Source organism: Hydra vulgaris, chromosome 02 (genome assembly GCF_038396675.1).
Source record: "Hydra vulgaris chromosome 02, alternate assembly HydraT2T_AEP".
In the NCBI taxonomy this organism is placed as follows: Eukaryota; Metazoa; Cnidaria; class Hydrozoa; order Anthoathecata; family Hydridae; genus Hydra; species Hydra vulgaris.
The window spans coordinates 70,540,209-70,555,648 of record NC_088921.1 but is presented as its reverse complement, the minus strand read 5'-3'; the positions used below and the strand labels follow the sequence as shown (position 1 = coordinate 70,555,648).

Below are 15,440 nucleotides of genomic sequence, written 5' to 3'. Positions count from 1 at the left end.
AAAAGATTATCATACAATATTGAATTTTAAAATTTCAAAAAACATAAAATTAAAATTTAGATTCAAAATTTATTATCTTTAAAGAGTATTTATTAGCAAAACGTAAAATTATTTAACAAAAAAAATTCTTTAAAAGAATTAACTTTTATCATCAAATCATATATTATATATATATAAAAAAAGGTCTTTTTAAATGATTATTATTACTATTAAATGTGCTGTTGAGTTATTATCCATGTAAAAAAATGTTGAACATGGTTACGAAATCACATCTTAAAAACGTGATTTCGCAGCCGTTTCAAAATTTTTTAAATGTTGCTAACCGCTTAACAACTGCAAATCAGAACAACAAACTTTTAACTTAATTATTTAATAAGCAATGTTAATTGAGTTTAACAAATAGAATTCATCGCTAATTCTATTCGCATCTTTATCGGATATCAAATTAAAGTTTTGTTTAAGCTGTACGTACTACGTTTCATTCATGCTTGGTTTCCGAGAGTTGAAAAAACGATGCACTACAGTTGTGCGACGTTGTTGTACATCAATTGTTACACAAATTGATTTGTTTTTAGTTCCACAACAGTTCTTTTTACAGCAAATATTTTTTTTGTAGAACAGACGTTAAATTTTGCAACTTTCTTAACCTTCCTACACCACTGTTTGTATGACATGTTGGAAGCTTTTATTTACCGGTAATAAAATAACGGCAAACGGCTCAGAGGCTGCTTTTGAACTTTGGAGGCCGTGGGCAAGATCAAAATGTGAGGCCCCCCTGAAATGAAAAAAAAATATTTTTAATTATTTTTATTAAATTATTATTACAGTCATGACTTCATTGAAACTTGACTTTACGAGCTTTAATATTAGCAAATATTTCAACTAATCCACTAATATCTATGTTCTTTAACTCGTCAATTTCAATTGATATCTCAGCTAAGCCTGTAAGTCTGCCCTGTGACATATTTGACCTTAAGTAGGTTTTAATTAATTTAAGAATCCAAAAAGCTCAGAAAGTTCTTTCAGTTGATTAAATCGACTTGTTAAAGATGATAGCACTTGATCTACCAGTACATTGAAAACTTCCACCACATATTGTGTTTCTGGATTTAAAATTGGTTCATCTGCAGATTCATAGGGAAAAAGAGTTTTTTTCTTTTGGGGACAAACTGTGTTTTCAGCTTCAAACTGAGGACTTACTTCTAATTCTTCTGCAATTTCCATAGCAAAAAGTTTGGCATCCTTAATTCCTTTATCACGAAAGTCATTAAAATACTTGAGTAGTTGGTCAATTTCAGTTTGTGCTGTTGATTGATCATAGTCTGGAGACGGCATTTTTTTGCTGACCAAATTTACTTGAAATAATATGTCATACCATACACTCAAGCTTACCATGAATGTAAATTTGGACATTTGCTTGGCAAGATTATTTGCCTGAAATTTGGTAGATGTATCATACTCTGAACTGTTAGCAATTTCAACTAGAGCATCATAAACTTTGGAATATTCGTATTATAATGTCTTTAAGCTTTCCACTCGAGACTCCCATCGAGTATCAGACAGTGGCTTCAAAGTCAAAGTTTGCACTGATTTCATTAAAATGGCCCATCTGATATTAGAACCTGAGAAAAAGTTATAAACTTCTTGTACCAAACCAAAAAATGACACTGCTTTTGAAGAAGATTTTGCAGCATCACATACCATCAAATTCAAACTGTGGGCACTACATGGCACAAAAAACGCTCTAGGGTTAATGTCTCTTATTCTTTTTTGCACTCCAGAATGAATCCCTTTCATGTTTGCTTCATTATCATATGATTGACCTCAACAATTTAATATATCTAGACCTGCTTCTGTCAAATGTTTCAGGTAAGTTTCTGTTAAAACTTCACCGGTTGTCCTATTTACATCAACAAATCCAATAAAATGCTCTTCAACTGCAAATAACTTGCAGTTGTAAAATCTAAGAACTAGGGTTAATTGTTCTTGGTGAGTTACGTCTGTAGTGCAATCCATAATTATTTAATAATTTTTTGCATTCTGACAACTTAAAATTATAGATTTCTTTATCTCTGAACTCAAGAGTTCAATAATTTGGTTTTGAACGTTTTTGCCAAGATAGTGATCACTTACTTCGTGTGATTTAAATTTTCTTAGATACTCTTGAAGAATTGGATCAAATTCTGAAATCATTTCAATCAAGCCCAAAAAATTTCCATTGCCTTTAGAAAATAATTTATCAGTGTGTCCTTGGAATGCTAAATTGTGAGAGGCAAGAAATTTTATAACTGAAATTATTCTCTTCAAAATGTTTTGCCAATACTCCACTTCTAATTTGATTTTTTTTAAGTTGCATTCATTGATAGTCTCATTTTTCTTCATTCTTGCAGTCGAATCCATACACTTTATAAAGCATTCCTTGTGGTTTACGGACTTCTCATGGTCCTTGAGATCTGATGCTATATGTTTCCAATCAGGATATCCATTTTCAGTTAATTTTGTGCTCTTTTTTCCGATTGAAAATATTTTGCAAGGAAAACAAAATATGCTGTTTAATAAACTAACCATTTTCTTTCATAGGTTTCCCCATTTGGAAAATGCCCTTTATAATACATCACAGAGAATTTTCGTCCATGGTCATCTTTTGGAAAATCTTCCTCCTTCAGTTTTTTCGGACCTTGTTGAACCAGAATTTCTCTAAATGAATTCAATAAGATTTTGGGCCAAAGAGCAGGATCCTCAATTCTAAATGCAACAATTAAGGAAATTAGAATTGGATCTTACAGTGATTGTGCGTGTTTATATAATTTAAATAACGCAAAACAAGGCAAAAATATGCAAAATATCAATAGAAACTGTAAAAAGGAAAGGTAAATTAACAAATAAAATAAAATAAAAAATGGGAAAAAAAAAATTGTTTTCGAATAACCAAGTGACGGATAACAGGAATTGTACTGTTTTCATACAAAAATAATTTCCTACTTAGAGTGATGTTGATGGAAACGTAATATTTTCTTCAACAAGATTATTTTCTGGAACATAGAGGGGCTGTTGATCATCTTCGGGTTGAGGGCCATAAATCCCATTATCATCTTCTTCAAGCTGTATTGGACCTGGATCATCTTCTCCATGATGATGAGGTAAGGTATCTGGACCATCTTCAAGCGCAGGAAGATTGTCAAGATCATCTTGAGGTTGTGGATCTTCAAGATGAGGGGTATCATCAGGATGAGGACGATGTGCAACTTTAGAAGTAGCAATTTCTTGAGTATTTGCATCACTCAGTGGCTTTAGGTGACGCAAAATTGAATTCTTCTGAATGGCGAGGTATTTTTCTTCCTCGAGTTTTTTTTTTCTCTTATTAAGACCAAATTCAAACTTTCTCCGAGTCATAATTACTGTCGGATGAGTTTTGATGTAGCAAGCAATTTCTTTCTGCGCCAACAAAGATGGTGAAACAAAACAGAACTGACTGAATGAAAGTAAAAAAGCCAAAGTACTTTGGAAAAACAAAAAACAAAAAAAGTTATAGTATATTTATTCCGGTTGGTATGCTTTTCTTATTCAAATTGTTCAAATGTTCAAAAAACGCAAATCCAAAGAAAAAGATTTGACAGACATATAAAAATATTAATATTTTTATTAAAAAATATATACTTAAATTTTAAAATTATGAGGCCCGAAAAATCCTGAGGCCCCCAGCAAAATCCAGAATGGCCCCCCTACCTCCAAAGGCAGCCTCTGAAAGGGCTATATTGTAGACACTAGATATTCGGTATCGTGTAAGTCAATATCGAGAAAAATGGTTTTGTCCTAGTGAAAAAAAAAGCTTGCACATCATGGTTTCCAATGAATCCCACACGGAACCTGCGTGGTGCCCGTGTGTGAAAAGCATTATTTTTCACTGCGGTATCGTGTGGTATCGCTTATATACTAATGTCGATATTCAGTATCGGTTCGGTATCACACAATACCAATAATAAAAGAATCATATAGTATCGAATGTATATATCTCCTATATGATATGATCTCCATGCCTACATGGAGATCATATCATATAGGAAATATCAATAAAATTGAACGAACTCAACGAAGAACTATAAAAGTTGCACAATGTATGAAAAACTAACGTATACACATCGAATTACTAGGCTTGATCAAACAACGCTGGAAATAAGAAGAAATTGCAAAAATCTGATGCAAATATTCAATTTATCAACAAAAAAATTAGCGACTGATGAGTGGAACTCACCCCTAACAAAGAATATTAGAGGAAATATTGTAAGAAAAATTTGTAAGAAAAATCACCATATTTTTGATATTCCAAATTTGATGAATTGCAACATTCTTACTGAACTATCTACATTATGTTTTCTCAAATTATCATTCAGCGCTAATATCCTAAGAAAACCATTATAAAATATATAATATTATATATAATATTAATAAAATTAATTTTAAGTAAGCATTAATCTTTAAAACAAGGACCGAAAAGCATTTTAAATGTTATTGGACCAGCTGTAGCTGCTAAGTTTGTGCCTCTGTTCCCTGATCGAAAGGTTGCGTCTTTCTATTTTCTACTAATACTATCTTGGTTGACTTGTCTTATTCCTTCAAGTTGGTTGTATCTATTTATTCATAGAACTTTTTTTTTGCAAACATTGGTGCTTTTGAATTATGCCAAATAATCATGTTTTAAATCATGCTAAACTATCATGTTTTAAATTATGCCGAACATGTTTTGTTGACACATACAGTTTACAGTTTTTTAAGTCCTTCTTTTTTTCTCTTTTTTCATTTTTTTTCGCTTTCTTGTTCTTTAGCTCTTTAATTTATTTTCCATTAACTCTCGTCTTAATTAGTGGTTGTCTGCCACTGTCTCTAATTTGATTATGTAAATAACTTCTAACTTAATTAGTGGTTGCTTGAAGCCACTTGTTGGCAATAAATTTTTTTTTTAAAAAAAAGAAAATAATTTTCACTTTAGAGGATAGATAGAAGTAGAGGAGGATAGATAGAATGTGGATTAAATTATCTAAAAAAAGACTATTTTAAAATTATTTTTTAGCACAATATTATAAATATTGTGCAATGAACTTTTTTAACTTTCAGTAACTTAACTAAATTCTCTGAAAAATTATATATCTAATAAAACTTTTACTACTAATAATATATGAACGAATTTTTGTTGGTATAACACTATTTCAACTATAACATTACTGCTTTATGGAAGCATAACCCTAATACTTTTCCAAAATTGTATAACTTCAAACTGCCCACCCAGTAAGCACGCTTTAGTTGGACCAACTGACTGGCCAGTATTTGCTATAGTTAGCTAACTGTTGGCATTCCATGCCAACCATTAACCGACTGTACACCGCGTGTTTTTGAATCGTAAAAGTTTCCCGTAAGTTTTATCAAAGTGTTTATAATTATAGTTCATGTAAATGTTTAGTCGCGTTTGTATAATATGAAGCAATTTATAAATTTCAACTTTCAAACGCTTTTTTACCTTTTAGTTAAACTTTTAAACTCAAACTTTCCTTCACCTTATAAAAAAACCGTTTTGCTGATAAGTACAAATACTTTACTTTTAATCATTAGTTACACATTCAGATATAAATTTTGACATTTGTTAGAGTTTTTAATTTAACATTATGATGATTTTATTATGTATCAAACATTTTAGCTCTATTTTAACTATTAATAAGAGTTAATACAGCTAAAATGTATATGTGCGTAAAATACAGCTAAAATGTATATGTGCGTATAATGTAGTATGTTTACGTGTGTATTTCTGTATATATATATATATATATATATATATATATATATATATATATATATATATATATATATATATATATATATATATATATATAAAACATGCATACATAAAGGTTATTATATTCTAATATATAAGTAAATATAACTAGTGGTAATTGCCGGCAAATAATTCTGGGGTTAATTGCCGGCAGTACCGGCAAATTAGCAGTCTTAGAACTGCTTGCAACGCAATGAAAGACTTTAAAATATCTGTCGGCAGTACAAAAAACATATAATTGTGAGTTGCTTGTAATGCAATAACAGACATTGATTATCTACCGGCAGTAAGATTACAGTTTTGGAACTTCATACAATGCAATCAAAGACTGCAAACTATCTGTCGGCAGTGCAAAATATAATATGAACAGCTTGCAATGCACGAAAGACTTTAAAATATCTGCCGGTAGTACAAAAAACATATAATTGTGAGTTGCATGCAATTCAATAACAGACATTGAATTATTTACCGGCAGTATGATTACAGTCTTGGAACTTCTTACAATGCAATCAAATGCTGCAAATTATCTGTCGGCAGTGCTAAATATAGTATGAACTACTTGCAATGCAATGAAAGACTTTAAAATATCTGTCGGCTGTACAAAAAATATGTAATTGTGAGCTGGTTGCAATGCAATAACGGACATTGAATTATCTACCGGCATACAATAAGGGTATTGTAGTGCAGTTGAAAAAGATGTCAAATATTTGCACGCAATTTGGTCTGGTTAACCTTTCGACGTAAAAATTAAAACATTCATTTTGAATATTTAATTTAAAAGTGATAGAACATAGGGTGCACAATTTGGCTTTAATTTTTTTAAAAAACAAATGGTTATATGACTTATCATTTTACTTTAATTATCATTTTACTTTAATTTATTAAATTAATTTTAAAAATTTTAAACTAATAAAAGTTTACTAACTTTTGACTTGAATAGTCGTTTTTTCTTGTTCTATATTTGATCTGATTGTTGCCTAATGATTCAAAAGGTAAATTTCTGTGTGAAATGTACCAAATGATGTCATTTCAACAGTAACCATACCACGAAGACTTCTTAGCTAACCTAACCAACAAAAATAAATAAATTAATATTATGACCAAATCGGTAAGTGTAAACATGTGTACGTTGTTGGTAATTGTAAAAATTAAAAAATCCTGTGTGTCCGTGTATATAAAACAGCCCAGAATAGTCCCAGATTCAAAATTCAAGCGCTATTATATATCTATTATACAAAAATCTCTGTATTATTACTAACTTTCATGCAACTAAAATATATTAGATAGCCACTAATTGTACTGAAAATGTAGCACAAAATCAATAAAAATACTATATCATCTTCAGTTCTTGGTTTAAAAAAACAGATAAGATAAAACTAACTGGCTTTCTTAACAAACTTCAACGCTATTATATAAAAATATAAAAACTCTCTGTATAAGTACTAACTTTTCAATCTGCTTTTATAAAATATAATAAGAAAGTAATTGATTACAATGAAAGTTAAAAAAGGAATCAATGAAAATACTATATCAACTAAAGTTCTTGGTTTGTAAAAGGCTTTTTCAAAATGGTAGCCTTATCACCCTCACTCAGACAACAGTGACAAAATAACTTTTTAGACGGTTTTCCTGTAATACCACTACAGCAAACGTGATACCAGTTTATACAGTGATCACACTGCACCCAATCCGACTGTGGAAATTGTGCCGGAGATTCATTCGATTTACAATCATTGCATCAATACGACTTTTTATCTGCATTAATGAAACACTGTATTAATGAAATTAGGTGCCATGCATCAGCCAAAAAGTAAGACTTTAGATCATTTAAACCAAATCGACTATCACAAACAATAGCACTTAAATTACATAGAATATTTTTGCGCTTGCCTTTACGAGCACAATTTAAAATATCTCCAATTGCATATTCACTAACAATATGCTTTAGTCTAAATGAATTTTTTTCTACGGTTGTCATTTTTCCCCATACTTTCAGACAAGTACTTTTATACACTCGCTGAGAACGAGGCAAAGGAGGTCTACCCTGTTTTATTGCTATAGCAGGAAATTTAGATGTTGAATTGACATATTCAGCTTTTGATCGTCTAAGATTTGACTATTTATACTTTTGTTTGTCAAATTGTTTGTCTCTACAGCTAAATTTTCCTCATTTAAACTATTTTTAAAAATACTAATAGGACTTACTTTGTCTAAATTTTCACCATCAACATTTTCCGACAAACAAGGCATGATTGAGTTTAAAAGCCCTGAACGTTTGAATTTCCTAATCATGATAAAATCAATAAAGTGACGTCTGCTTCAACTCCATCTGGCATTTGATTATGCTGTTGCCATTCTCCACGTATAACCTGTTGTTCAATTGAATTTAGATATTGAAGAGCCTGAAGAAATGTTGCCTTTGACTCATCACTTAAAATGTTAGCAATCTTCATAGCAATAGAGTACGCAGCCTGGAAAAATTTTAAATTATTAAAACAATTAAAACATGATAGTAATTATAGATTTTTTATAAATAACCAAAATAATTAAGAGTTAAATATCTTGTGAAAAAATCTTCAAAAAAGTAATAAAAATAAACAATCAAACCATAAATTTTTTTTCACACGTATCATACAGTGTTGAAGGTATAACGTGTTACTTTTGAAGAAACATTTAATGGTGCTACAGTTGTATTTATAACCCATCTCTTATGAACTAATGTTACATCAAATATGTGCAATGAAAGGGTTTGCCTGTCATAAAAAAGATGCCAACAAGGAAGGCCATTTCCTGTAAAAGCATTGCAAGTACAAGAATCAGATAAAGATCTTATTAATTTTTTTTTCACATTGAAAAATAAACTATTGTTACAAACTTCCTAAATAAAAAATAAATAAAGTAAATAAAAAATAAATAAAAGTAAAAAAAAAATATATATATAAAATAAAAAAATAAGATAAAAAATTATTCATTTGTTAAAAGAGAAATATAAGAAAAGTGTTTAAGCACTCAAATGACTTCAAACTAACATAGGTTGCATCATTGGATTTCATGAAGTATAGTTGCTTCACCATTTTTTTAAGTGCATATGAAGATACTTTTGCAACAGCATCCGAAAGCTCGTCAGTATTTTTATTGGTGTCTTCATAGTTGCATTAAAGTAGCTGTGTTTTGTTTCCACAGAACGAATCTAGTTGAATAAACGCATCAGTTCAAATAAAATTTTTAACGGTAAAGAGCTCATTCATATTCCTTCAAGAGGTAGAATTTCATATTTTAGTTTTTTTTTTCCACAAAATAATGTCAATAACTTAATGGACTACACCTACTTGAAATACTTTAAGGTTGTTATTTTGTAACTTTTTAAACAACTTTGCCTAATCATTCTTGGTGATTGTATCCTCTTGATTTATCATCAGAGCCTAGCAGCACCAAGCCTGTCAAGTCAGTAATATAGTTGTAAAAAAAGCTATTGTAAGCTATTGTAATATAATAAAAAGCTATTGTAAGCTATTGTAATATAGTTGTAAAATTTCCTGGAATGTTGTTTATACTATCTTATTTAGCTTTTCTTTTGGTTTTAAAGTAATATTTAGTTTATTTACTTGGTATTTCTCCTAAATTTATTTATAATTTTTTAAAAGTAAATACCATAAATGGTATTTACATTTAAACAAATAAAAATTAATAAAAATTGGTTATCAAAAATGCAATGTGTAAATTGATTTGTTCATTAAATTTGATCACCCTGTAAACCATAATTAAGCTCACTAAGCTTTTCTGTGATGTTGCACGGAAAAAATGAAATTTATATTTCACCATTCATTATTTTAAAATTTAATGTAATTTTAACTGTATTGTTGTGAAAAAATACGTAAGTATCTTTCCTTAAATTAATAAATTGTTTAAAAACTTGTACTGAGGTAAAAAAGACATCACTATGATTAATGTTTATGTCTATAAGTAATCACTATAAATATTTGCTAAAGAGCACTTTTCTGTTGATATATTGCTCCTGGACTACACAATGAAGCAGGACAACATTTTGAGTACCACTGCAATAAATATTTGCCAGACCCAATACTAAAATGTTTTATATGAAATATATATTAAAAAAAACTACTTACGATTGCAATACTAAGTAGCTTTTCAACTAGAAAAGACATTTTGATTTGAATTGATGACTTTTTTAATTTTTGCATGAAAGCATTCAAGACGATTTGTAGTGTGGTTATCCAGATAAAGCTTACCAATATGAGTGTAGCCAGCAAACATAGGAATCATTGAAACAGTGTTCCAATTATGGTTAAAATAATAACTAAGTTCTGACCCAGCATATTCAAATTCCTTGACTAATACATCATACTAGTCTTGGGAACTACACTTTACCATGTTTTCAAAAATCTGATAAAAAATTTAAAATAAAATTATGAACTTGAACTTAAAGTTATAAATTAAAAATAAACAAAAAAATAAAAATCTCTTATTTTCAACAAGATAAAGTAAATTCGTTGAAATCAGCACACTAGTCACCTAAAATATACTTTAGCATATTTTGAGCATAATGTAAAAACACCAATAGAAATTCTTAAACATTTAAAAGTGTGATCTTGGTACTATTTTGAAGAAATAAAAATAATAATTATTAACAAAAATTATATTACAGTATTTACTTCGATTAATAGCAACAGTTCCCCGTAAATTTTGCTACGTCTTCCGGAAATTTATGCTTGTTTTGCTATTCTAAAAATGCTTAAAGCATGTTAAAGCGACAAAGAAATATGGAGCTACCAGGAAAGGTGTTTCGAATAGCCCCAATTTCAGCAGAGTCTTTATCACTAACAAATATTGCTTTGTTTAAACCTTTTTTAAGCCAAACTAAAAATTCAGAAATACTAGGAATATCTTCCCTTTGCAAAAGACAATGAGCTATGGGTTGACCAATTCCAAAAGCATCAGTGACTAGTAATGTAAACAAAGGGAATCCTTCGGAATTGACCTAAAAAATATAAAGGAAATAAGATTAATGATAAAATAAAACAGTGTTAACGTTGAAGGTTGAATCCATCAGAATAACATCACCATATTGTGACAATGATTCTAATTGCTCCGATGATGACCACATAACTCCCTTTAGGGTGACACCATCATCATCAACTAAAATTTTGAAACGCACATTGGGGCGCCTTAATACCTCTTCAAGATGAAGCAAATCATTGCAACCTAAGAAATGTGATTTGAAAAATAATTTTAAGATCATTTATCATTACATTTAAAACAATTATTAGTTTTGAATTTAATATTTCGAGTAAATTAATAAAATAACAAAAAGAATAGAAATTAAATTTTTTGAAAAATTCACATAATAATTTCTTAGTTTACTAAATAGATAAGAAATACTCTTGGTTTGGAATTTTTTCAGAATGTTTTGCACATCTTGTCTTTTAACTTCAAACCCCTCTTGGTGCAAAATTCCTTGAACAATAGTTGGATTTGCTCCAGCTGACAGCATAACAGCAGAGGATTGGATGAGATTGTTGGATGGTCTATAAACACTTGAATATAAAGAATATGTGCTTGGTGTTATAATATCATGGCCAGAATGGCTTTGATGCAGGTGTTCTACTGAGAACATTCTATTTTTGTTTAGCTTTAAGACAATTGAAAATTTGCAGTCTGCAAAGAAAAATTCATGTATAGCCCACATAAAATACATACATAAATACATACATACACACTAATTTAAGCAACTTTAAGGGTAGAAATTTTTCAAAATATGTAGCATTTTCAAATTTTTATTCAAAATATATAGAATAAAAACTCAAAAAGCTTAGTAATTTGTTTTCTATGCACGCATACTATAATTACTACTAATTAGTATATATTACCAAGCTCAACTAGAGTTTATACAGAAGCACCGGCAAAGTCTGTTTAACTTCGCTGATCGCATTCAAATGAAGGCTGGATACCAAATATTCCTTAAACTTCAGTTACGAAGTTTAATGAATACGAGGTATTCCAAACTTTGGTTGAAAAGTTTTACAAATTATGAATATTTTTTAATCGTAAAATTTTAGTCACTAAATATGCACTTCGCTATTCATTCCACTATTTGTTAAAAAGATTAAAATCTAGTTTTAACTTTAAACCAGATTTAATATTTGTGTACAAATTGTGCAATATACCTTTTAATTTATTTTAAACTTTTATTAACATATAATAAACTTTATTAGAGTGATACACTTTAAAGTTTAAAACTTAAGTATCTGGTTTTTGCTAAATTGTTTTTGTAACAATTGCTACACCAATATTTCCATTTTGGACATTATTAACAAATTGCTAATAATGTCAAAAATTAGTATTTGCGCTATTTGCATACCAAAATTAATTACATAATGATTGGTACATTTGATTACCTAATGACTACCACAATAGATACATAATGATTGGTATTAGCGATCATTCACATGGAATTCATGTGAGAACATAAAAAGGCATAGCGCTAAAGTTATGAATCAGATGTTAATGAGAAAACAACATTCAGTTTATAACTATTTAATTTATTTAATGAAGTGATATTTATTGTTTTTGTGTTATTTTTATTGTAAACTAAATATTTGCTCCATGAATGGTTTTTATTTTTACTATTTGTTATTTGTTATTATTGTTACTATTGTTTTTTTTTACACTGTTGTTTCTATTATATATTTTTTATGATCAGTTTTTATTATTTTGATATACATAATTATACATAATATAATATACACATAAATTTTTTTATATTGCCATTTATTATTACTGTTAGTGTAATAATTATAACTTTTAATATTTGGTGTCATTGCATTTATCAGATTACTGTTTGAGGGACACACCATCAATTACAGTCGTTTCATAATTATTTAATTATTATTATCATCATTGCGTATAATTGTAATTATTATTATCATATAACGATAAGTAATTTTGTTAATATTATTATTACTGATGATTTTTACCTTAACTTGATTATATACATATTTATAATGCGAACATTGCTTAGAAAAAAAATATTGTGTTGAGAAATTTGCTGCATTTAAACACCACATATTTTGAAAAAATGCCTAAAGTAAGTCCGATTTTGCACCATTATGACAAAAATACGACTAAAGAGGGTAAAGCTTCTTGCAAGCATTGTAAGAGTATACTCAATACATAACAGTAAACTTATACTCTTCATTCGCTAACATAACTATTTTTATCCACACCATAATGCTTGCAAACATACCTACAATACTGAATGGTGGATTCAGGAACATCACCAATTTTTTGCTTTACTAATTTATTAAAATTAGCATCCTAAACAAAACATAAATAACGTAATGATTTATACAACACATAAATACATCAAAGTGAATCAAATAACTTGTTGTCAGTCAACTCTGTTGAAATGATTGTTAATGTTGTTTAACGCATTTAAAAGCCATCTTGTTTTTAATAAATGTTTATTTTTTTTACTTATAAACAAACTCGTCTTGTTACAAAAATGTTTTTGTTTTTTTTGTTAATTCACCTCCTCAAGGCCAAGAAGGTCACTACAGATGAGGAGGCTACTTATTTGTGGTATAACTAGGGTTGCCAGATGTCCCGGTTTTACGAAGGAGAACTAAGTAAAAATTTTTTTTACATATTTGGCGCAGAATTCTCCTTCGTAAAATCGGGACATCTGGCAACCCTAGGTATAACCCTCTCTCAACTCTATAACTCTATAACTATGAAAAATATATTGGTGTTCTCATTTCAAATTGTTAATGTCACAAAAACTGAAAGTTGAAGTTTTGCAGGTTATTCTTTTAGCTATTAGAATGCGTTAAAGTATTACCAATATGCCAATCACCAACTTGAAAAACCTCTCATATTTAGTGGTGAACTGGAATAATACTATATTAACTTTTTGTATTTAAAAATGAATAATTTTATCAAAAACACTGTTTTATAAAATAAGTTTTTGTAGATGGTAAAGACCAGCAAAAAATTTGTAGAATATTCTAATGGTAAAGCTACAGCTTAAAAGCATTTTTTTTTTTTGCTTTTTGCTTTTTGCGCTCTCATCAATGGAAAATTGCTGCCCCATGCCAAACCCTCATTCAATATAGTGAATTGTAGAACATTAATTGGCTTTAGTACATTGACTATCTTATAGCCCACAGCTTCAAGGGAGTGACGCTACATCAACTGAGGGTTTTGCATGCGGCAATCTTAAAAAGTCTCACTGATGTAGGTATGTGCGTATCCAATGAGTTATGGCACCAATTATGTAATAGAAATCTTTGACCATTTTATCAAAGCGTGCTTAGTGTTTCAGTTGTAAGGATATATTCTGTTGTGGTATTTTTTTAGATTTTATATCAACATTGACATTTTTAAAAAAGTAGAAGAGTTTAACTTTGTTTTTGTATAGTTTTTTTTTATAGTTACAACGCTTGTATTGAAATAACTTTTCTTAAAAACTTTTTTTGATCAGTTGTTGATCAGACATCAGATGTACATGCCAAATTTTAGTGAAAAAGATAATGTAGCAGACATCTAATTTTATGTAGCAGAATATGTTCCTAAATTAAAATTTTGTAAAGAATGCATTATGCTTCTAAACAAAAAGTTTCATAATAAAACTACTGTTAGCCAAATCTGACATTTTAAAATTGGTCGCAGTGTTATTAAGCAATCCTTGTAATCAAATTGTTACTTAAATGAGAATAACTTTTTGTGGAATTGTTATTTTGTTATGAAATTTTCACTATTGTAATGCTGATTTTAGCCTCTTTTCAATGATATATAATAATCAATAAAAAAAATGGTTTAATATTTTTACACACGTCCCTAACTGATGAGAGCACAATAATCAAAAAAAAATAAATAATAATTTTAGCCCCCATAACTGTAGCAATACCCGTCTTTACACCTTTCTTTTGATACCGAGTTATAGAAATTTGATGTGAATTGACCAAGTTGTAGCTAAAACCCTACTTACTAATAAAAATCTCATGAATTTGTTACCTAGGACCTCAAAACTTTTTATAAAATTGACAGAATGAAAATCATTAAGCAATTAAGATTATGAGCGAATAACATTTAATCTATTTAAATTCATTTTACTTATTCCATTTTATTTATTTTACTTATTCCACCTTAGATAAAAGATCATGTTAAACATGATCAAAACATGATGTTTTATTTATACTAAGTGTTTACTTACTGTTCTTTTTGTATCTTGATTAATTGGATGGCAGTTGTCTTTACAAAATTTTAGCAAAGCTTCTTCTGCTTCTTCATAAGATGAATAAATGGCACCGTGACAGAAATTAGCCATTTATGTTAACAAAAATGTTTAAAATTTAAAATATTTAATCTTAAAAGCTAGATGTGCCTTTTTTAAAAACGAAAATATGCGAAGAATTTGATACTTTTTTACACATTTAATCAAAAATTGATACTTCAATACATCCTGCCGGCAAATAACCCCACAATTAACTTATTTATAGCATTATTTTACAATTTGCTTATATAGTTGGAAAAAAGTTATGAAATCCATTACACTTTTTTAACTTTGTTTTTTTGGGATTTCATTATTTTATATTAT

The 15,440-nt window shown here is 28.9% G+C and overlaps 1 protein-coding gene across 1 annotated transcript; it reads right to left on the bottom strand.

Moving 5' to 3' along the window:
- Positions 1–2,022: 2,022 nt before the first annotated feature.
- LOC136076271 (uncharacterized) lies at positions 2,023–2,568 on the bottom strand. Its single transcript, XM_065789745.1, has one exon. It carries the CDS (start codon positions 2,566–2,568, stop codon positions 2,023–2,025), a length of 546 nt encoding a protein of 181 aa, XP_065645817.1.
- Between the last annotated feature and the right edge of the window lie 12,872 nt (positions 2,569–15,440).

What these genes read in the sequence shown, in the direction of transcription:
- LOC136076271 (XM_065789745.1), bottom strand. Translation starts at nt 2,568, where the DNA reads ATGGTTAGTTTATTAAACAGCATATTTTGTTTTCCTTGCAAAATATTT.